This window comes from Ipomoea nil, unplaced genomic scaffold, assembly GCF_001879475.1.
Source record: "Ipomoea nil cultivar Tokyo-kokei standard unplaced genomic scaffold, Asagao_1.1 scaffold0317, whole genome shotgun sequence".
NCBI lineage: Eukaryota > Viridiplantae > Streptophyta > Magnoliopsida > Solanales > Convolvulaceae > Ipomoea > Ipomoea nil.
Genome location: NW_017616745.1, coordinates 4,549,839 through 4,573,977, shown reverse-complemented (window position 1 = coordinate 4,573,977; position 24,139 = coordinate 4,549,839). Strand labels below are relative to the sequence as shown.

Sequence of the window (24,139 nt, the reverse complement as noted above, 5' to 3'; positions counted from 1 at the left end):
ATACCTCATGCACCATATAGAGAGAGTTGAGTTGAAGTGAGAAACACAACGTAAACTCTACAGCAGTTTGGATCATTCAATAGCAATCAATACAAGAACTATCATTCATAGCCATCAATACAAGAACTAATAGCGGGAGGTTAGTGCGATCCAGTTATCATGTGATTCATATTAATACTAACATTCTACTGTACTATATGTACTCTCAATTTTTATTTTTTTTTGAAAAATAGAATAGCAATGCATTAATTAAAAAAGTGCGTCAAAACTAACGGGGAAGAACGAGTGCTTCTAGCTAAGGTATGAGCTAACTGGTTCATTGAAAGTGAGATAAAACGGCATAATGAAAATTGAAAAGATGAAAGAAGATCATGGCATTGTACTAATATATAGGATGGGGCCGGTGTAGGAGTGATCTTTATATCTTTTCGGGATGCATGGCAGTCGGATTATATTCCTTGCATGTCACGTACTGTCTCCACGTGGTAGGGATCATCGACATAAGGGATAGGACCACTCACTGCTGCAACAAAGCTTCCTGTCGTACCATCTAAAATTACTGCACGTTCCAAAGCCAAACCTGCTTTTCTTGTCTCGTTAAAGATCGAGTGCTGCGTCCACCTGGCATCGGAGAGTTTCCGGCGGCAAAGGGGTGGTTGGCGGCTTTGCTTCTTTGAAAAGTTGTTCCAATCTTCCATATTTCTAGAAGCATTTTGAAGGACCTAGTACATGGAAGTAAACTAGATCCTAAAAATAAGCCTAACAAATATGTGCTTTAAGCTATAATAATACTTCTTAAAATACAGTAGGAAAGCAGCTAAATTAAGTAAGAAGTTCTCAACTTCGTCTTTAAGTAAGATCTTCCAAATCTTGTGAATTCAGGCTCCATTTATACCTTCTTCGTTCCTCCCAAACATTGTGGCTGTAGTTTAGTGGTGAGAATTCCACGTTGTGGCCGTGGAGACCTGGGCTCGAATCCCAGCAGCCACAACATTGCATTTCATGGTCTACCTTTATTTTTTATGCCACGCCCAACTGTATAAATTCCACTCTTGATTATCTTTTTCATCTTGTATCAAGCTCAGTAATGGACATTTCATTTATAGACAATGGCATTGACTTGCTTGCAATCTCAATCTAATTCTACCCTTTTCCCATTATCTCTGATCTTCCATTGCACAAAAATACAGGTTGAAAGGGTGATGACCTAATAACAAAATGACTATTGATCATGGGGATCGGACTACTTTTGCCATTCTAGATAGGGCTTCCTATCAATTATGATTTTTAACCAACAATCTTGCGGATGCTTCCTATCAAATATGGCGGATATATAGATAAAGTAAATGACACGTGATAATCATCACAAGGAAGGCAACATCTTCCATTTTTTATAAACAAGAAACTTGTTGAATGGTTAAGGAGTAAACTTAGTGATTTTGTTTCAATATATGAGAACATTAAAGTACTTATGTCTGTATAAACCTTAATCTTGATTGTTAGACTTTTATAACCCGTCTATCTTTTGTTTATGTTTGGATTATCACCATGGTTAATGGTTAATTTGCTAGAGTTGTATAATTAGTATTGTATTAACAATTAATACCATTTACTTTAAGTTCCAGTGTTACTGTACATGCTCATTGATATCAGGATCAATATTTAATTTTTAACCAAGTCTTGACTAGTTGCAAAAATATAATGTCTTGCCATTTGAACCCTATTATGTAGCAATTCAAATGATAAAGTTGAAAATCTGAAACTCAATAAAACTAAAGAGTTAATTCTTGACTTCAAAAAAAAAAGAGTTAATTATTCTTGATTTAGTCTTCTAACTATTACTCATTAACAAGGGTAAAATTAGAAAGTAATGACTATTGCGCCAATTATTTTTCACACACAAAAAACAAAGTTCTTTCTTTTTTTCCAACCACCGTAATTTCACCCTTAATGTTAATAGGAATTCTCACACGTGGGAAACAAAGTTCTAATTTAATTTCCTTATTCTAGCCGCTCTAATTTCACCCTCAATTTTAAAACTCTAATTTCTTTATTCTAACAGGTCTAATTTTACACTCAAAGTTAATAGGAAGGAAGCTTACCATGGATTACAATTGAAAATGATTTAATACTCCAAGACTAAATTTAGTAATTTTAAAAGTCAAAGAATAAAATTAAAAATGAGTGATAGTCAGAGGACTAAACTTAGCATTAATGGAAATTATAATTATCATTAAGACATATTTATGTATAATTAAGATTTTATCATTCAATTGTACAACCTTGTGGCTGTAGTTTAGTGGTAAGAATTCCATGTTGTGGCTGTGGAGACCTGGGCTCGAATCCCAGCCAGCCACACTGAACAAAGGTTCCCTACTTTTGCCTCCTATGCACCAATCTGCTGCGTAAACCTCGTCCTGGTTCTCATTCACCATTGTCTCTGGCTTCATCTGTTGAGTAGGATCCTCCGATACAAGAACACATTTACCAGTGTTAGATGGTTCTACCTGAATCTCTAAAGTTGAAACTTTTTTTCCTAGTTAGAATATCCAAAATCAAAACACTTTTTTTCCTAGTTAGAATATCCAAAATCAAAACACTAAAGCTTTAAAGATCAGACTTAGAACTGACTGTGGTTGCATATTCGGGAGAAATGTAGTTACTACCAGTCATTTAATAAATTTTAGGTCATAAGTATAAACATGGAAACAGATGAACGGAATGAAGACATTTTCTTGCAATGATGAACTAAATAACAAAGGATGCAATAGTTGTTGGGTGCCCACGAATTGAGATAGACACAACACTAAGATGAAAATGAAAACTTACTATGGTTCCAACCACTCATCTTGTATTTCATTGGATTTGATAGGGAAAAATGATCAGAGAGAGTGAACATTTAGGACACCTTGTAGTCTAACACAAAAAGGTATTCGAACCCCATTGAGATTTAACGTAGTTGGTTCATCGTCTTACTTATCACAGTGTGAGGGTTTGAATCTCACTGGAAGCATGAGAATAATGTCAAAAAAATGCTAGAAGTTCCATGTCCAAGGCAGAAAGGCAGCATTAAACAACCAATATTCATCATTTCCAAACAATATAATGCATGGACTAGAATTCAATACATCAAAAGATTTATTTTTTAAATTTCAATCTGCATAAGTTTCATCCGTGTACTCCATGACTGGATTCCTTGGTTCTCTCCCTCATCTTGGACCTAGCTCAGTAATGGACATTTCATTTTCAGACCATGGCATGGACTTGCTCTTAGACTTATCTGACTCTCCTTTAGGCTCTGATCTTCCACTATAGAAAAATGCCGGTTCACGAGGGGCTGATCTAGTAACAGAATAACTATTGAGCATTAGGTCAACATTTGCCATTGTAGGCCTCTCGTCGACATCTTCTTGAACGCATAACAAGCCAATATGGATGCATTGGATGACTTCATTTCTTGAGAAGGATTCTCCGAGAACTGGATCCAATATTCCTAAAGGTGTGCCATCCCTCCAATGTTTCCAAGCCTGCAACATTTATCAACCTTAGGTTAAAAGGGTTAACAGCGTTAATGATTTTGCAGCATGCAGTTATAGGCTTTAATTTTGTACTCACATAACTAAGAAGATCTTGCACTCCACTTGGATCAGTGAAGTTAGTGCATTTTTTCCCCGTTACCATCTCCAAAAGCAGAACACCGAAACTATAAACATCAGACTTCACAGAGAAGTGGCCATGCATTGCATACTCAGGAGACATATAACCACTGTCAACCATTAAACCAATGAGGTATATCAAATTATAGTTATGAATGACATCTTTTGCAATACTGAATCAAATAATAAAGGATGTAATTGTTGTTGTATGCTCACTGCTAAGATGAAAAAGAGAACTTACTATGTCCCAACAACTCTGTTTGTATTTCCTTGAGTTTGATCAACTCCAAATATTTTGGCCATGCCAAAATCTGCTATTTTCGCGTTCATATCTCTATCCAGTAATATATTACTTGCTTTGAGATCACGGTGTATGATTCTTAGACGAGAATCTTCATGAAGATATAGCAGTCCTCGTGTTATCCCTTCTATAATCTTATAACGCCTTGACCAATCCAATAGGTGCCGCTTTTCAGGATCTTCATAAATAATAAAATGTATGTCTCAAGGTTAGGCAAATTTTGTAAAAGACTTAATTATGAGCAGAAAACTATGGATATTTTATGGTTTGAAACTAACCAAATAAAAAGTAGTCAAGACTTTTGTTGGACACAAATTCATAGATTAGTATCTTCTCTTCTCCTTCTGAGCAAAATCCCAGTAGCCTTACTAAATTTCTATGTTGAAGTTTGGCAACTACTTCTACCTCCATCTTGAATTCTTGAGCTCCTTGTCCAGAGTTTCTTGAAAGCCGTTTTATAGCTACCTCTTGTTCGGTGGGAAGTTTTCCCTTGAGTGTTATTCATCAACAAACAATTAGTAATCAACACACACACACACACAAATACACACAATCGATAAGGTGGGCAAGCTTCTTCCAGGTGAAATGTGTGAATTAATCACAACCTTTGATCTTGTCAAAATCAACAATCCAGGATAAAGAACAATTAAAAAAATACGGTGGCATTATGATCATTTTGCGTAAGGTCATAACTTAAGGTGTGTAAGTTTAAAGCTTAAGGTGTGTATGTTTAAAGCTTAAGATGCGTAAGTTTATAGTATTAGGTGGCTAAGTTTAAAGTTTAAGGAGTTAAGTCTAAAACTTAAGGTGCGTAAGTTTATAGTTTAAGGTGCGTAAATTTATAACTTAAGTGTGTTTAAAGCTTAAGGTGCGTCACTTTCTAGTTTAAGGTACATCAGTTTAACTCTTAAGGTGCGTATTTTTAAAGCTTAGGGTGCATTATTTTCTAGCTTAAGGTGCATAAGTTCGGAACTTAAGGTGCGTAAGCTTTAGGTGTCTAAGTTTAAAGCTTAAGGTCCTTAAATTTAAAGTTTAAGGTGCGTAAGTTTATAACTTAAAGTGCTTATATTTAAAGCTTAAAGTGCGTCACTTTCTAGTTTAAGGTGCATTAGTTTAACTCTTAATGTGCGTATGTTTGAAGCTTAAAGTGTGTTATTTTTCAGCTTAAGGTGCATAAGTTCAAAGATTAAAGTGCGTGAGTTCAAGACGCTTGATCATTTGCATTAAGGTTGCCACGATGGGTGTTTTTTTAAACAAAATTTCCCTTCAGTTTGGGCCGTTGATCTAATCTAGATCAACGACTCAGATCTAACCCTATTTTTCAATTGGGAGAAGCGTAGCACGTGAACATTCCCTATGTATATATATATATTGATGTTACCGATCAAATCAAAGACTTTACCTTGTATACACAACCATATCCACCTTCGCCAATTTTATTTTCAGGAGAAAAATCATCTGTAATAACTTGAATAGTAGCAAGATCATATTGCAAGCAATCCTCAGTTGAGATTCCAGACACATCTACAGGAAATATGGAGAACAGATTGTAAATCTCAAAAACTTTGAATGGGAAATATAGTATCACAAACAAGTATAGAAGTTAACCTGTTTGCTCTGTTGTAGTAATTTGTTTCTTGACTTTTGTAGCTCTCACAAAACAGAAGATTGCAATGAAGAGTATAATCCCAACAACGATAGGAACTACAATGGCAATTATCACTTTTGAAGATGAATTTCCACTGTTTCCTGCATCAATAGAGATAGACTACAGTACTGAAAACAAGAGAAAATACTCAAAACATCAGATTACAGATATACATGAACCAAGAAAACTTTACCTTCGCCGGTGAGAGGAGGAGGAGGAGGACGGATTGGAACTGGAGGCGGCGGTGGCGCAGAGGCGGCTGTGCTATTATAGAAAGTGTACTTCTCATACCTAATATTACAGTCTGGGGTGATAGTTCTAGCGCCCTCTGCCGGAGTTTGCAGTTGTTGGGTACTGCTGCTTAGGCATGTCCGACAATCCAAGTCGGAAAGATCCGGCCGGCACTGCCCAAGACAGTAGATACTCTCAGATCCAGTGACGTTAGTCTCTCGAGTCGCAAATTTCTTGTCGGGGGATTCATCGTCGACCACTAGAGTGACCACCTGATCCAACGTGTTTCTCACAGACCGCATGAACCTCTCCGGTTGAGAATCGTTCCGAGCGTTACGCAGAATTAAAATGACAGAAGACTGGTCGCGTCTCCCATATAAAGGCCCATCGGAGTAACGCAACATACAGTAATCGTACCAGATGGTTGCAGTCATTTGGTTGGGACATCGCTGCAATACGGCCACGGTGGCATCGCCTACACACGTCCTGCAAACGCCGGCGGCGACATCTCCCCGGCACATGAACAGGCCGTACACGGCGGCGTCAGAGGCGTTGCGGCCCCCGACGGTGGAGTTGTAAAAGCCATTTTCATGGTTTCCGTTGGAAGAAAGGGTGGAGAGGAGAACATTGAGGTTGGCTCGATAAGTGCTGTTTGGAGCGTAAGTAGAGGTGTTGGGACACAACTGGCCGAGAGGTTGGGAGGAAACTCCGGCGAAGAGAGTGAGCAGGAAGAAGAAGATGCAGAGGGTGTAGTCCAGCCCCAGCTGAAAGCATCTGAATTGAGAATCCATAATTGTTTATTATTTTTGTTGAGTTTCTTGTTCGGAAGAATACCCACATAAAAAGGGGATATTGAAGACAATGGTTTTCCTCGTCAAATTAAGAATTTCGTTTTTTGCCACAACTTCATGTTTTCAACAAACGAACAGGGCACGAAGTACCGTTGTTTGTTCATCGTAGTCGAAAGCGATGTATTGATGACGACGGGAGTGGAACGTCTAGAAACGCGGAGACTACTTTTAATTTGATAATATCAAAATTGTAATAAAAGCCTGTGACATGTTCATAAAATCCTTTGACGTTTGGTTGGAACTAAAAAATTATGAGAAAATAAATTGTAATTCAATAAAAAAATAGAAGAAAGTAAAAATTTAAATTTTATTGTTTGATAGGTTGGGAATGGAAATGTAAGAAGTGATATAAATACAAAAATATTCTTTGTGTAATGAGTACTATACGTACTTCCAAATTCTATTCCCTTACTTATACTTCCTGAGGTGGCAAACAAGGATCGATTATTTTTATCTTAAGTCCACAGAAAAATGTCTACATCAAGAACATATGAAAGGGAGTACAAATTGGAAGTATAAAATGAGAGTACACCAAGTATTTTCCTTGTGTATTAATAATAATAAGGGCAAAGTTGTCATTTGATTTGGATGTAAATGTGGTGATATCCACTTTGGCGAGAGGTGTTACCAATTCCTACCACCAACTAAATTACTTCAATCTTCTATAACTTTTACTATTGGAGGATGAAATGCGTGAATAAGCTAGGAAGAAAGGGGCACTAGAGTAATTTTACTTAGCATAATTCAGTTGTAACGGTTTTTCCCTCCTTGAGGACGTATCTTTTTTTTTTTTAATACTATTAACTCTATTACAGTATCTGTTCATAACAACTTTCTCAACCTACGGAAGCACAGAGAGTCAATAGCTTCTCCATTGAGGCTTGAACCCACAATCTCCCATGCTTCATAATAATCAAGACACATCCACCTTTCTTCTTCCCTATTTGCATGTAACCTCTCTCATCATGGTATTAGAGCCACGACGGAGCTCTTACACCATCGCCGTCTTTGGCGCCAGAGAATTGAATCAAGGTGCACAAGCTGCTTCACCAGTAAGTTGATCACCAGTTCGCATCATATCTACAACAGTTCCACAGAGGAACTTTCCAACACAAACACAGAGGAATTACAACACAAAGGAACTATAGAATCCATTGTTCCTCAATGTCAACGACAATCCATGTACAGTTTTGATTACTTCGCAATTGACAGGGAGATCGAACTACGGTACGTGGTCTATTTCTTTGTGCATAGTCCTAGAGGTGAAGAACAAATGGAGCCTCGTTGATGGAGGTACTTTAGCGCCAAACCGAGATCATCTCCAATATGCCGCCTGAAGAAGATGCAACTTGATGATTTGTTCATGGATCTTCAAGTCAGTACATCTGTTCATTGCACAGAGCATCATGCATCTCGATAAAGCCAAAGATGTATGGGACTATGGGGATGATCTAAAAAGGAGATTCTCTCAACGCAACGCTCAGCGCATTTCAAGCTTACAAAATGAAATCTACAATCTGAAGAAAGCAAATCTGTCTGTGAACGAGTATTATAGTATACCAAATGTTGAACAATGTGGGAGGAGATGAATGTATTGAGACCTCTTCCCATATGTAAGTGTGATCCACGATGCTCCTGTGATCTGATCGACGAAATCAGGAAGAACGCGACACGGATCAGGTAATTCGATTCCTTCAAGGTATGAACGAATTGAAGACTACAGTAGCTTAAAGTCTACCCGGATGCTACATTGACCCTTAACTGTACAGATGTGCCTATTGTCAAACCAAGCCTTGCTGCGAATTCAAATGCTATGAACGAGTTGGTGGGCCCTGAGTCAAACAACACAATGGCGGGTACGGAGTGTACAGGGAATGTCCCCGGTTACTACGTCGCTATTTCCGATTTGAGCTTTGCTCATGGCAAGAATCCTCCCTTGTATCATCTCTGTCTTGTCCTTCGAGACCTGAACCATTGATGTCTCTTGGCCCTGATGGAGAGCGGCCATGGCTGTCCTTAATTTCTGTGGAGGGGTTATCAAGCTCCTCTCGAGTTTCCTTTTGAGCGTCTCGGGGACTCCCCGAGGGGCATGTTGTATCCGATAGAGTTCGGCCGCCCTGGTATATGCTTCGTTGAGTGTCCTCGATTTGCTCACAGTTAAGGTTTTTCTACCTTCGAAGTTGAGCCCTGCAATGAATTTTTGCACCTTGGTTGCCTCCGTAGGGACTAACTCATACGCGAAACGAGCCAACTCTAGAAATCTCTTATGGTATTCCTCTACCTTGGTGCCTCCCTGTTTAAGGCGAAGGAACTCTTCGTACATGGCTGCTCTTATATGCTGGGGGTAGAAGCGTCCCAGTAGTTTAAAGCCTACTAATCGAAACCCGATTCCTGCCTATATGTTGGTCCTTCTTGAGCCCACCACGAGTCGGCCTCGTGTCTGAGATAGAATGATGCCAATCGGACTCGACGCTCCTCTGGACACTTCATTACTTCGAAGATCTTGTCAAACGTCTGAATCCATTCTTCAAGTATCGCAGGGTTTTCCTCCCCGGCAAAGGAAGGGGAATTGTGGCCCAGTATCTGGTGAGCCACGTCGCGATTTCCGTTTAGTTGAGATCGGGTACTCCCAGCTAGGGTGGCGTGGCTTAGAGTCTGAATGAGCTGGGTCAACTATTGTAGGTTCTGAGTCAACGGGTCGCGAGCGGTTGTCTCATGCAATAATGATTGCTATTATGTAGCAATTCAAATGATAAGTTGAAAATTTGAAACTCAATAAAACTAAAGAGTTAATTCTTGGCATTCAAAAAAAAAAAGAGTTAATTCTTGACTTCAAAAAAAAAAAGTTAATTCTTGATTTAGTCTTCTAACTATTACTCATTAACAAGGATAAAATTAGAAAGTAATGATATTGCACCAATTATTTCTCACACATAAAAAACAAAGTTCTAACTCTTTTTTTTTTAATCACCGTAATTTCACCCTTAATGTTAATAGGGATTCTCACACGTGGGAAACAAAGTTCTAATTTCCTTATTCTAGCCGCTCTAATTTCACCCTCAATATTAAAACTCTAATTTCTTTATTCTAACAGCTCTAATTTTACAAAGTTAATAGGAAGGAAACTTACCGTGGATTACAATTGAAAATGATTCAATACTCCAAGACTAAATTTAGTAGTTTTAAAAGTCAAAGAATAAAATTAAAAATAAGTGATAGTCTATTTAACATTAACGGAAACTATAATTATCATTAAGACATATTTAACGAATAATTAAGATTTTTTCATTCACTTTTACAATGTTGTGGCTGTAGTTTAGTGGTAAGAGTTCCACGTTGTGGCTGTGGAGACCTGGGCTCGAATCCAAGCAGTCACACTAAACAAAAGTTCCCTAGTTTTGCTGGTTCCTATGAACCAATCTGCTGCGTAAACCTCATCTTGGATCATGCTCGTAATGGACTGCCCCATTCACCATTGTCTCTGACTTCATCTGTTGAGTAAGATCCTCCGATACAAGAGCACATTTACCAGTATTAAGTTAAAAGGGATAACAATATTAATGATTTTGCCGCGGTTAGAACGTTCTACCTGAATCTCTAAAGTTGAAACTTTTTTTCCAGTTACAATCTCCAAAATCAAAACACCAAAGATTTAAACATCAACTTAGGGGTTCTACCTGAATCTCTAAAGTTGAAACTTTTTTTCCAGTTACAATCTCCAAAATCAAAACACCAAAGATTTAAACATCAACTTAGAACTAACGGTGGTTGCATATTCGAGAGACATGTAGTTACTATCCGTCATTAAATAAATTTAAGGTCATAAGTATACACATGGAAACAGATGAACGGAATGAAGACATTTTCTTGCAATGATGAACTAAATAACAAAGGATGCAATAGTTGTTGGGTGCCAACGCATTGAGATAGTAGATGGACACAACGACTAAGATGAAAATGAAAACTTACTATGGTTCCTACCACTCTTCTTGTATTTCATTGGATTTGATAGGGAAAAATGATCAAGAGAGTGAACATTTAGGACACCTTGTAGTCTAACACAAAAAGGTATTCGAGCCCCATTGAGATTTAACGTAGTTGGTTCATCGTCTTACTTAGGACAGTGTGAGTGTTTGAATCTCATTGGAAGCATGAATGAGAATAATGTCAAAAATATGCTAGAAGTTCCATGTCCATGGCAGAAAGGCAGCATTAAACAACCAATATTCATCATTTCTATACAATATAATGCATGGACTAGAATTCAATACATCAAAACATTTATATTTTTAATTTCAATCTACATAAGTTTCATCCGTGTACTCCATGACTGGATTCCTTGGTTCTCTCCCTCATCTTGGATCTATCTCAGTAATGGACATTTCATTTTCAGACCATGGCATGGACTTGCTCTTAGACTTATCTGACTCTCCTCCTTTAGGCTCTGATCTTCCACTATAGAAAAATGCTGGTTCACGAGGGGCTGATCTAGTAGCAGAATAACTATTGAGCATGAGGTCAACATTTGCCATTGTAGGCCTTTCGTCCACATCTTCTTGAACGCATAACAAGCCGATATGGATGCATTGGATGACTTCATTTCTCGAGTAGGATTCTCCAAGAGCTGGATCCAATATTTCTAAAGGTGTGCCATCCCTCCAATGTTTCCAAGCCTGCAACATTTATCAACCTTAGGTTAAAAGGGTTAACAACGTTAATGATTTTGCAGCATGCAGTTATAGGCTTTTGTACTCACATAGCTAAGAAGATCCTGCACTCCACTTGGATCAGTGAAGTTGGTGCATTTTTTCCCGGTTACAATCTCCAAAAGCAGAACACCGAAACTATAAACATCAGACTTCACAGAGAAGTGGCCATGCATTGCATACTCAGGAGACATGTAACCACTGCCAACCATTAAATCAATGAGGTATATCAAATTATAGTTATGAGTGACATCTTTTTGCAATAATGAATCAAATAACAAAGGATCTAAATGTTGTTGTATGCTCACTGCTAAGATGAAAAAGAGAACTTACTATGTTCCGACAACTCTGTTTGTATTTCCTTGGGTTTGATCAACTCCAAATATTTTGGCCATGCCAAAATCTGCTATTTTCGCGTTCATATCTCCATCTAGTAATATATTACTTGCTTTGAGATCACGGTGTATGATTCTAAGACGAGAATCTTCATGAAGATATAGTAGTCCTCGTGATATCCCTTCTATAATCTTATAACGCCTTGGCCAATCCAATAGGTGCCGCTTTTCAGGATCTTCGGAAGTAACAAAATGTTTGTCTCACGGTTAGGAAAATTATGTAAAGGACTTAATGTGTGGATATTTTCAGGTTTGAAACTTACCAAATAAAAAGTAGTCAAGACTTTTGTTGGACACAAATTCATAGATTAGTATCTTCTCTTCTCCTTCTGAGCAAAATCCCAGTAGCCTTACTAAATTTCTATGTTGAAGTTTGGCAACTACTTCTACCTCCATCTTGAATTCTTGAGCTCCCTGTCCAGAGTTTCTTGAAAGCCGTTTTACAGCTACCTCTTGTCCGGTGGGAAGTTTTCCCTGAGTGTTAGTAATCAACAAACAATTAATTCGAATGGACTAAAATGAACATATATATTGATGTTTGAGATCAAATAATGAAAGACTTTACCTTGTATACAGAACCATATCCACCTTCGCCAATTTTACTTTCGGGGGAGAAATAATCTGTAATAACTTGAATAGTAGCAAGATCATACTGCAAGCAATCCTCAGTTGAGATTCCAGACACATCTACAGGAAAGATGGATAAAAACAGATTGTAAATCTCAAAAACTTGAATGGTAAATATGGTATCACAAACAAGTATAGAACTTAACCTGTTTGCTCTGTTGTGGTAATTTGTTTCTTGGCTTGTTTAGCTCTCACAACACAGAAGATTGCAATGAAGAGTATAATCCCAGCAACGATAGGAACTACAATGGCAATAATCACATTTGTAGATGAATCTCCACTGTTCCCTGCATCAACAGAGATAGACTGTGGTATTTAGAATTTCATGCCAGGAAACAAAGTTAAACATCAAACACCACCAAATCAGGGAGAGAAATAATTCACAAATTCTTAAAACAGAGAATATCTCAAGGAACAGTGGAAAATACCCAAAGCATCATATTATAAGTAATTACTAGTATAATCTAATAACGTGAATTGAATAAAAATTTAGAGTTAATACCATCTAGAGTCTTCCGAGTATAGTGATTTTACCACGTTTAGTTCTAAACTTTCAAATTATCACTCATAGTCTTTCGACTTTTAAATTGTTACCATCGGTGGTCCAAGTTAACCATCCCCATGGTCCTTCAACTATAAAATTTTAACCACCCATGGTCTTCCCAAGATGACTGCGGCTGGTTAAATTTTGAAAATTGAAGGACCATAGATGGTTAACTTGGACTACGGATGGTAACAATTTGAAAGGTCAAGGACTATGAGTAGTAATTTGAAAGTTTAGGACTAAACGTGGCAAAATCACAATACTCGAAGGACCCTTAGATAGTATTAACTCTAAATATTTATTACTAGAAAATATTAGCGATGAAACTAAGAAAGCAAGAAAGCTTTACCTTCACCGGTAGCGGGAGGGGGAGGAGGAGGAGGACGGATAGGAACGGGGGCCGGCGGTGGCGCAGAGGGGGCGGTGCTATTGTAGAAGCGATACACCTCATACCTAACATTACAGCTCGGGAAGATAGTTCTTGCACCCAGAGCCGAATAACAACAACCGGGCAGTCGTTGGATTGCAGCTCCCAAGCAACTCTGACAATCCAAGACGGAAAGATCCGGCGTGCACTGCCCAAGACTATAGATTTGTCTAAACGCAGTGAAGTTAGCTTCTAGAGTCGCAAATTTCTTGCCGGATCCACCGCCGGCGGCTCGAGTGGCCATCTGATTCAACGTGTTTCCGACAGCATCCATGAACCTAGCCGGCTGAGAATCGTTCTGTGTATTATACAGATATATCCCGGGCGACTGGTCGGCTCTCCCGAACATAGAACTGTTGGAGTAACGCAACATACAGAAATCGTACCAGACAACAACAGCCCTTTCGTTGGGGCATAGCTGCAGTATCTCTCTGATAGCATTTCTTACACAGGCCCCACAGTCGGAGGTGGAGACATCACCCCGGCACATGAACAGGCCGTACGCGGTGTCCCGGGAGTTGTCGCGTCCACCGCCGGCGGTGAAGCTGTAGAAACCATCTTCGCGGGTGGCATTGGAAGAAAGGGTGGAGAGGAGAACATTGAGGTTGGCTCGATAAGTGCTGTTAGGAGCGTAAGTTGAGGTGTTGGGACAGAACTGTCCGAGAGGTTGAGAGGAAACTCCGGCGAACAGAGTGAGCAGGAAGAAGAAGATGCAGAGGGTGTAGCCCAGCAGAAAGCATCTGAATGGAGAATCCATAATTAATTGTTTATTGTTTTGTTGAGTTACATTAGTGGTTTCTGGTTGGGCAAAACACCCACATAAAAAGGGGATTTTGAAGACATGGTTTTACTCTTCTCTCTTCTTCCCAATGGTTTTACTCTTCTCGTCAAACGAACAGGGTACTGTTCATTGTACGTGGCGGAAAGATAAGCAATGGCATTGATGACGACGGGAGTGGAAACGCGGAAACTACTTTTAATTTTATTTTATAATGAAAATTATAATAAAAGACTAGAGGTGATCATGCTAATAAAATCCCTAGAGGAAAAATGAATTATAATTTCGTGAAAAAAAATCATTTTCTTGTAGGTTAAAAATAGAAAAGGAAAAAGTGATATAAAGACAAAAATGTTCTTATATAATACTCTGTAATAATAATTATTAGTTTTGAGACTACCGGAACAATTTACAAAAAAGTCTTAAATTTTCAAATTGATCATCCGTGGTCTTTCGATTTTAAAATTGTTACCATTTGTGATACAAGTTAACTACTCATGATCATTGCCTATCAACTTTAACTACTTATGGCCCTTTTAAGAGAATCGCAACTAATTAAATTTTAAAAAAGTTGAAGGACTAAATGGTTAACTTGAACCACGGATGGTAACAATTTAAAAATCGAAGAATTATTAATGATCAATTTAAAAATTTAAAACTAAATATGACAAAACCACTATACTCAGCTAATATAACATTAACTCAAACACAAATTATGCAATCACCTGCGGCGCAGCTTCCCTTCGTTGCCCGCCGCCCTCGCTTTCATACGAAGACGGGACTTTGATGGTTCAGCAATTGGGTATTTCTTCAACAATAATTTAATGACTTTAAATTTGGTTTGGTAATATTTCTATCTATCAACTATTTTTTTTAAAAAAAAAACAAAATTAGTATTGAAATGAGAAAAACATGATTCCGATAATAAAGTTACAAATTCAATTCTAAAAAAGTACAATATTTTTATTATTAAAGAGCGAATTTCCCCTATCATCTTAAAAAAATTCTGATAATTATAAATTTGTGTATATCAATTTAATTATTTGATTTGTAATCAAGGTAAGGTTAACTTATGTTTCAAAAAACAAAAAACAAAAAAAAAAAAAAAAAAAACTTATGTTTTTAGCATTCTAATCAATTTGATCATTTCATTGCTTAGGTTAACAATTTATCAAAATAAACTCTACTTTTTTATTTGAAAAATGTCACCATCTTAACATTTTACATGCAAATAAAAATATTTAACTATGTAAGTTATAGAAAATGCAATGGATTAAGGCATTAAGCTTGTAGATGAGTATGAGAGTGGATATTTTTATCATTTTATATGTGCAAGGTGAGTTAATATAATAAACATTGAATGTTCAGATCAAACACACATATATAGGGACAAGATCAAATGAAAACATGATCTTCATGTAAAAAGTGATGATTGGATGTTTATTAGACTTTTATCAATAAGTGAGAGTTTTAGTAAAAAAAAAAATATTGTCAATTTTATAATTATTGAAAACTTTAAAGTATTAAATATTTATAATTAAAAAAATCACATTTTTTTCTCTTTATTTTCCAACAACCCTGTTAGAAATTTTAGTTAAAATAGCTATTTTGTGGGATAAATATATGTACGGTCCACTTTCGATTTGGGTCGGGTCAAATTGGATTCAAGTTTTTTATAGTGAGACGAAGGAATTGATATATTGTACGCTTAAAATAAATAATAAGTGGATGAAAAATTGATTGTCAAAGTGAATCTAGAAATCAAAACTTAAGCTTAAATGCTAATTAAAATTAGCAATTCGTTTTGTACGTGCCAGGTTAGGCAATGTAAGAATGGTTAATACTTAATTGGCAGAAGGGTCAAATATCAATATGTACTACCATTGATTGTTCAATCTAGCACCATGAATTAAAATATGGTACATTTAGACTATTATACTACAAATTATTTTTCATTTAGCACTTTTAGCTAGTTTCTAAAAAGTAACCCATCTAATTTGCTTACATGGAAAAATAAAATAAAAATAAAATGCTGACATGTTATTTTTTCATCTAACTTACTGTTTTTGTCACTTTTTTTGACAGAAAAAATCAATTTTTTTTAATGTATTTCCAGATTATGTTGATTTCTTCTACGAATTTTCCAGAAAACATGGAATCTATTTTTTCCGTCGGCTGAGAAATAAGTATGTTACCGCTTTTGTGGTTTTTGAACCCATTTATTGGCATTGGTATTGGTTTTGGATGATGCGTTTATGAGACTCTTCGGTGCACACTTGAGATTGAGGAGCTGGTTAATAGACTAAGGGACAATGATAATATGTATATTGCTATTCATTTGAGGTATAATAACTAACACGACTTTTGATTTAATATTTGAGGTGTAACTTAATTAACTGATTTTCTTTGAGTGTAGATATGAAAAAGACATGCTTGCGTTTACTGGCGCAGCCACAATCTGACTGGAGTAGAAACTAAGGAACATCGCGTTATGAGGTATAATGTACAGCACTAGAAAGAGAAAGAGATAGACAGCGAAGAAATGAGACTGCTCTATGTCTCCGAGGGAAGCGGCCATGTTTCTGAAGGCGATGGAGTACCCCTCCACGACAAAAATATAAGTTTTGCAGTGCAATTTTATGATAACAACAGCATGGATGCATTCCGCTTAGAATACTCCTACGTGTTTTCACACTCAACACTCGCAACAGAGGAGGAGTTGGAATCTTTCAAACCATATCAAAAATCAACATAATCTGGAAATACGTTAAAAAAAGTTATTTTTTTTTGCCGAAAAAAGTAACAAAAACAAGTTAGATGAAAAAAAATAACATGTCAGCATTTTATTTTTGTTTTATTTTTTCATGTAAGCAAATTAGATGGATTACTTGTTAGAAAATTTGGTAAAAATTCTAGATAAAAATAATTGAGAGTATAATAGTCTTGATATATAGACCATATTTTAATTCATGGTGTTAGATGAACAATCAATGTTAATACATGAGCCTATTTGACCCTTCCTACTTAATTTGCTTAAGTTTGTGAAAGCTTTACTTTGAAGCTTAATTATGAAGCCTTGGGATTATTAGTAGCACGATTCGGTGCTTATGCGTAATTAGCACGATTCGGTGCTATATACACCGATTCAGTGTTAATGGCACCACTTGAGTACGGTTATCGGTCTCATTTCGTTAATCTTTTGATTTGTACGAACTTCTTAGTTATTTAGGTATTTTAAAATAGATCATTATGGTCGATACGAATTAATTGTAGATTAATTTCGTAACTGTAAATTTTATTTTTAATATTAAGTATAACCGTTTCAAACGTTATAATCCAATTAATGTTAGAATTTATAGCATCCCCTATATAAAGCTTAGCTTGGGCAGAATTTTATACAGTACAACAAGAAAAATTCATTTCTCCTCCTACGTTTGTCATCTTCCCAAAACTTTGTCCATTCTTCTAAAAACTTGTGTTCAAGCATTATGCTCTAGTTTGTTGAAGGTACTATTTTTTGAGTACTCGAATATAGTATCGTTGATCCATTTTAGATCGAATATGAGAATTCCACCTGGAGTTGTTATCTAGTCTTGGAGTAGCCTAAGAGCATTAGGATTTGAGTATTAATGATTTTTAGACCATTTTTTTTTTATAGTATAATGAATTGATATTTATACTTGAAAGAGATATCTATCTGTTATAGGACCAGTAATGAGAGTTATACATGTGTAATAGAGCAAGTGTAGCAAAATATTCGCTGAGCAAAAATAAAGGGAAACAATAACAAACTATAATTTAGTGCTTATGATAATAACCGCATGACTTGCTCAGTTGCTCTTTAGTGAACTTTTCCCCTCTCAAATACTGTCTATTAAATTATTGCTCTTTAGTGAACTTGTTCAGGTAGACACACTTGAAATAAGTTGACTCTGTTCAGAGGACTGAATATATCGAAGTGGGTCATTCATATCCTGATTAATATAATGAAATAATACCCAAAATGGTCCTCGACTATAATGATTTTTCACAATTTCGTCCTAAACGACTTTGGTGATCTAAAGTAGTTCCAGACTTTTGTATTTTTGCTCAATTTAGCCTTTCGTTTGTTATTCCGTCCATTTAGTGTCAAATAGATGGACAATTCAGTAATTTCAATATTGACACTCTTTACTTCTAGACCTGCAAAGTGTGAAATCCCTCATCCTTTTACGAACTATCTCTAAATCTGTGAATATAAAATTTGATTTCCAAGTTTGGGAGTAATTCGTAGAGAGCTAAAGACATATATACTTCATATGAGAGTGATTATTGAAGCAAAGGGAAATAAATGAGGTAATTATTATGTCCACATTCACACCTACTTGTCACAAAACATTGCGTACAGAGCTAAATAAGTGGAGAAAACAAAGACATATACACGAAAAGGAGTTCAAACTGGCTCGACATGCCTGGCCCATCTTTGGAAGACTTTGACTTTTGATAATGGCATCCATACATGTAACCAATTTAGACGCAATCTGATGACATACATTTTAGTGTTCATTTTGGTGTACAACTTTACTCCTGCCTTGTCTCTTTGCTATATATTCACTTTTCAGTTCACATCTCTGTGAAGTAGGCAAGTAGCCGTGCATGTGATGCATGTAATCATGCAGATAAAGACTATCCTTCATCAACCATGGCTCAATCCAACTTCTATCATACTAGAAGCAAGTCTTCAATGAGATTTTTATCCACTAGACAAATGTTTTGAGAAATTTTCAATTCCTCAAACGTTTAAAACAATAATGATAACAAACTCGAGTAATAAAGGCAAAGAGCAATTACGTATATAGTATTATATATGTATTCAACAACAACAACAACAACAATAATAATAATAATAATAATAATAATAATAATAATAATAATTATTATTATTATTATTATTATTATTATTATTATTATAGAGTACATTTATAATAAATAACAAAAATAGGTAAAGATAAATTAGACTTTATCGTATGCATCCATGATCCATCTAATATTTTTTAATTGTCAAGATTAAATTAAATGTGTGCGAACGCGAATTAAATGTGTGCAAACGCATTTAATCGTGTTTGCACACATTTAATCACTTTCGCACACACTTAATCTAATCCAATGACAATATTTGCTTAGGTGAGAACGTGAAAACAAATTGTTTAGGTTCAAATGCGGTTGGTGCGTCCATATGCGGTTAAATCTGAGCCATTGATCTTGCTTAAATCAACGTCCAGGATTACCAATATTTAAAAAAAAATGCGGTGTCAATTTAGTAATTTTTGCATCTAGGTCAAATTTAAGGTGCGTGCCTTTTGTGCTTAAGGTGCGTGGGTTTGGGCTTAAAGTGCGTGGGTTGTGTGCTTAATGTGAGTAGTTGTTGAAACTTAAGGTGCGTAATTTTGTGCTTAAGGTGTGTCTTGTTTCTTCTTCAAATCTGGAATAGAACAGAAGGTGACAGAGGGTAACGAGCACTCCTTGCCGCACACCCTTCTCCCTTTTGAACTAAGGGGTCTGAGTCACGGGTCTCCCAGACCCCTAGCTCAGACCCTCAAGAACAAAACTTTTGAACAAAACTTAATGTGCGTCGTTTTAACACTTAAGGTGCGTATGTGTTTATTTATCTTAAGGTGCGCCTTTGTTATAAACTAAAAGTGCGCGATGTTAATACTTAAGGTGCGTCATTTAACACTTAAGGTGCGTTGTGCTTATGCTTCTTTATTCCAAACACGCGTTTTTTTATTTATTATAATTTTCATTGATTTGAGCCGTTGATCTAGATTTGATCAACGGCTCATATCTAACCGCATGACCCCACTTGAGAGCATCCCTGCACCCGAACTCATCCATATATATATATATATATATATATATATATATATATATAGGGTCAGGTTCCTGTGAGGTCAGGTCTTCCCGTGCGGTTAATGCGGCATACACCATTAGGTATGTATAAATGCACCACACAGTGTTCGTAAATACACCATTATGTGTGGTGTATTTTGTTTTGTGTGGTGTATTTTTTAGCATTTTATTCTTGTGTATTTTCGAACACTGTATGGTGCATTTATGCATACCTAATGGTGTATGTCGTACTAACCGCACGGGAAGACCTGACAGAAACCAAAATCTATATATATATATATATATATATATATATATATATATATATATATATATATGATAGGGAATATACCCCGGGAATACGGTCCGCACGTCCTGCCCGGTCATCCTGCCCGGACGAGCTAGATGCGGTTCCCTGCCCGGTTGCCCGGTCCGCCTCTCGGCTTCGAGCGATCTAAGGCCCCACCAGTGACTAGCCGGTAAGCGGGCGAGACGGCCGGGACGGGATGGGCCGTGCCAACGGCAGGAGATGCTTGCCACGCGTACGGCTGCATGCTCGCCTCCCCAGAGCCCAGTGCATGCTCACCACGTGTCCGACATGCCGGAAGGCCGGATGCTTTTCCCCAGGACCCTTATAAATACTGCATTAAATGCTAGAGAGAAGGACTTTTGGATTAGGCTACTTACTAGATTAGAGAGGATCCCGGTCATCGCGTACGACCGGACTGTCTGTAACTCTATTGTAGCCTACCCGTATCCATACACGGTTATTTTATCCACATCATTTGGTGCCGTCTGTGGGGACCGGTACAAAAAACCAGACGTCTTTGCCGATCTCCTCCACATGTATCCCTTTATGGACTTCCTCAACACTGGCGAGGAGGCTGATGACGCCCAACCAAACCTACGAGCGCATCTAAATGCCCGAATGGACCTCAATCAACCCCCCGAGGGAGCGTTCCAGCCGCCAGAACCGGCGAACGTAAGGCCGGCGGAAGCCGCTTATAGGGATATCCCAATTCAAGCCACATACCAAGCCCCGGGAGCTGTCCCGGGATTCGTGGACCCGGCATATCAATGGTGGGCCAATGATCCGCATTTTTACCCCCCGGTATACCCGCAGCCTCCGATGCCGGGAATGTACCCACCGCCGATGTACAGCCCGGTGCACAATTACCGGGTCGCGGCCCCCGCCTTCGGCCCGGGAGCGAGCGAGCATGATGAGGGCGGGGTTCAGTCGCCCCGAGGACCTTGGAACCCTCAACCAGAAGCTGCTCGGCCCCAGCGCCGACCGGCCCGAACCCGCCTAGGTTCGGTCGACCATTCGGAAGAGCGAGTGCCCCGGACAAGTGCATTCGACAGGTTGCAGCCCACGGATTCGCCCCGCCGCGCCCGACCAACGGGGAGAAGGGCGTCGCTAGACCGGACGACGTCCAGTCGAGGCACGGACTCAGACGAGGTGAGCTCGTCTAGGAGCACTCACCGACGAGATAACCCGCCAAGCAGGCCAACCAGGGTCCCGCGCGAGATCATGGAGCAGGTTCGTCGGGAGTTCAACCAGTGGAAGCAGGAGCAAACATCGCAAGCCCCGACCCTGGATACCACGCTGCTACGGACTCCCTTCTCTAGTGAAATAATGCAGCAGCCGTACCCAATTGATCTCCGGGTCCCAGGATCGAAAGACTACACCGGGAAAACAGACCCGGAGGAGCACGTCAACTCCTTCTATGGAAACATGATCATGATGGGCGTATCCGACGCCGTTATCTGCCGAGCCTTCTTCTCGACGCTCTCAGGGCGGGCAGTAGAATGGTTCAAATCCCTCGAACCGGGGTCCATCGCATGCTTCGCAGACCTGTTCACCAAGTTCATCCGCCGCTTCGCGATGTCCCGGACGGTCCGAAAGCACTTCACCCACCTCGAAGCCGCCAAGCAATTGGAGGGCGAGTCTTTGGCCGATTTCCTGGTCAAATGAAAAAACGCCATTGGTGAGGTGGAGCCCATGGATGACAGGACGGCCATAAACGTCCTACACTACTCGCTCCGAGCAGGAGCTCTGTACAAGGACTTCATCGTCCACCCTCCGTAGTCATATGATGATGCGATCCGACGGGTCACCGACCACGCGAACGCTATGGAAGCCAACTCCGCGAAGCGACGTCAAGAATCGGGATCGGCCCGGCGCGACAATCGGCCGGAACCCAAGCGCGGGGACCGTCAGCAGGCCCCCCGGGACCTGTCCAAGCTCACCCGGCCAGTGACGGAGATCCTCGATTACGCACAGGGCTGTAACCTGATTCAACTACCAGAGCCCGGACGTGATGGCCGAGATACCTCCAAATTCTGCGCATATCATCGTAACCGGGGGCATACGACGGACGAGTGCCGGGTTTTGAAAGAAGTAATCGAAGACCTCCTGAAAGAGGGGGAATTGACACAGTTCACCGAAAAAAAGGAAAAGGGGAAGCGATGGAAAAAGTTCTTCAAAAGAACCGGCCGGGACAAGAAGGATAAGGCCCAAGAGCCCGACGAGGAACCTCGGTCCGCGGGTTCCAAGCAGGTGATTCACGTAATCTTCGGTGGCCCGGAGGGCGGTGACAGCACGGAGGACAGGCACAGGTGGTGTCAAAGTCTACAAGTCGGGCTGGTAGAAGAGGCCCGACCGGAGAAACGCTTGAAAGCCGAAACCATCGCCTTTACCGACAACGATCTGCCCCGAAATCCCGATCACGGGACTGAAGCACTAATTGTCACGATAGACGTTTGCGGCGTGGACGTTGAAAGGGTGATGGTCGATACCGGTAGCAGCGTGAATGTCCTCTACCTGGACGTCTTTAAGAAGCTGAAGCTTGATAAGAAAAAATTGACCCCGGTCCGCACCCAGTTGTCCGGCTTCACTGGAGCCACTATCGAACTAGAGGGTCTGGTCAGGTTACCTGTAGAAGTGGGCACTTATCCCAGGGTGACGAAGACGGACATGGAATTTATCGTGGTGAACCTCGCTTGCGTCCACAACGTGATCCTAGGCCGACCGGGAATTGCCCAGATCGGAGCAATCATATCCATGCCGCACCTGTGCATGAAGTTCCAAACGCCGGCGGGAGTTGGTGTGCTAAGGGGCGACGTCCGGTCGGCCCGGAAGTGTTACGTAAAAGCAGTACAAAGGAGTGAGGGCAGTTCATCCAGAGTAAACGCCATAGCGAACGGCAGTAAGGTTATGACCAGGGAGCAGCCTGAACCGGCAGAGGAGGTTGAAGAGATCCGACTATCTGACGAATTCCCCGAGAAGACCGTCCGAATAGGCACGGCCCTAACGCCAGACCTGAGGAGCTCGATCATAGAAGTCCTGAAGGAGTATGCCGACGTTTTCGCTTGGGGACCGCAGGATATGCCCGGGATAGCCCGGTCGACTATATGTCACCACCTAACAGTGAACCCTGCCGTACGTCCTGTCAAGCAGAAGCAACGACACTTGTCGGTCGACAGAAGGGAGTTCGTCCGGCAGGAGGTCAGGACGCTAAGTTCAATCGGGCATATCCGGGAAGTCGTCTACCCCGACTGGGTGGCTAACGTTGTCCTAGTACCCAAGCCACCTGCATGGCGCATGTGTATTGATTACACGGACCTCAACCGACCGTGCCCGCTCGACCCGTACCCATTGCCAAGTATCCACCAGATGGTAGACGAGACCGCCGGGTCTGAACTGATGAGCTTCATGGACGCCTTCAAAGGGCACCGCCAGATAATGATGGCGGAAGAGGATGAGGCGAAGACATCCTTTGTCACGCCGGATGGCCTGTATTGTTACAGGGTGATGCCTTTCGGCTTACGCAACGCAGGGGCCACGTACCAGAGAATGATAAACATGTTGTTCGAAGACCTGCTCGGTAAGACCATGGAGGCATATATTGACGACATGCTCGTCAAGAGCCTCAAGCGGGAGGACCACGCCCACGATCTTCGGGCTTGTTTCGAGATTTTACGCCACCACAAGATGAGGCTAAACCCGGCGAAATGCACGTTCGCGGTGCAGACCGGGAAGTTTCTAGGATTCATGATGACCAAGAGGGGCATCGAACCAAACCCAGCTAAGGTCAAGGCGATCTT

General features: G+C 39.7%; 2 protein-coding genes and 1 non-coding gene across 3 annotated transcripts; 1 reads left to right on the top strand and 2 right to left on the bottom strand.

The window, feature by feature from the left end:
* The first annotated feature begins 918 nt into the window (after positions 1–918).
* Positions 919–990, top strand: TRNAH-GUG. Its single transcript has one exon. It is a non-coding gene; the product is annotated as a tRNA-His (tRNA).
* Positions 991–3,055: 2,065 nt separating this feature from the next.
* LOC109170209 (cysteine-rich receptor-like protein kinase 10) lies at positions 3,056–6,711 on the bottom strand. Its single transcript, XM_019319217.1, has 7 exons — positions 5,799–6,711; positions 5,566–5,706; positions 5,360–5,481; positions 4,236–4,446; positions 3,898–4,135; positions 3,616–3,766; positions 3,056–3,527 (listed from the first exon to the last, which is right to left on the bottom strand). The coding sequence occupies exons 1-7, from the start codon at positions 6,625–6,627 to the stop codon at positions 3,210–3,212; spliced, it is 2,010 nt and encodes a 669-aa protein (XP_019174762.1). The 5' UTR covers positions 6,628–6,711; the 3' UTR covers positions 3,056–3,209.
* Positions 6,712–10,894: 4,183 nt separating this feature from the next.
* On the bottom strand, positions 10,895–14,279 carry LOC109170203 (cysteine-rich receptor-like protein kinase 25). Its single transcript, XM_019319205.1, has 7 exons — positions 13,309–14,279; positions 12,562–12,702; positions 12,354–12,475; positions 12,052–12,262; positions 11,727–11,964; positions 11,444–11,594; positions 10,895–11,360 (listed from the first exon to the last, which is right to left on the bottom strand). Exons 1-7 carry the CDS (start codon positions 14,141–14,143, stop codon positions 11,040–11,042), a joined length of 2,019 nt encoding a protein of 672 aa, XP_019174750.1. The 5' UTR covers positions 14,144–14,279; the 3' UTR covers positions 10,895–11,039.
* Positions 14,280–24,139: the final 9,860 nt, after the last annotated feature.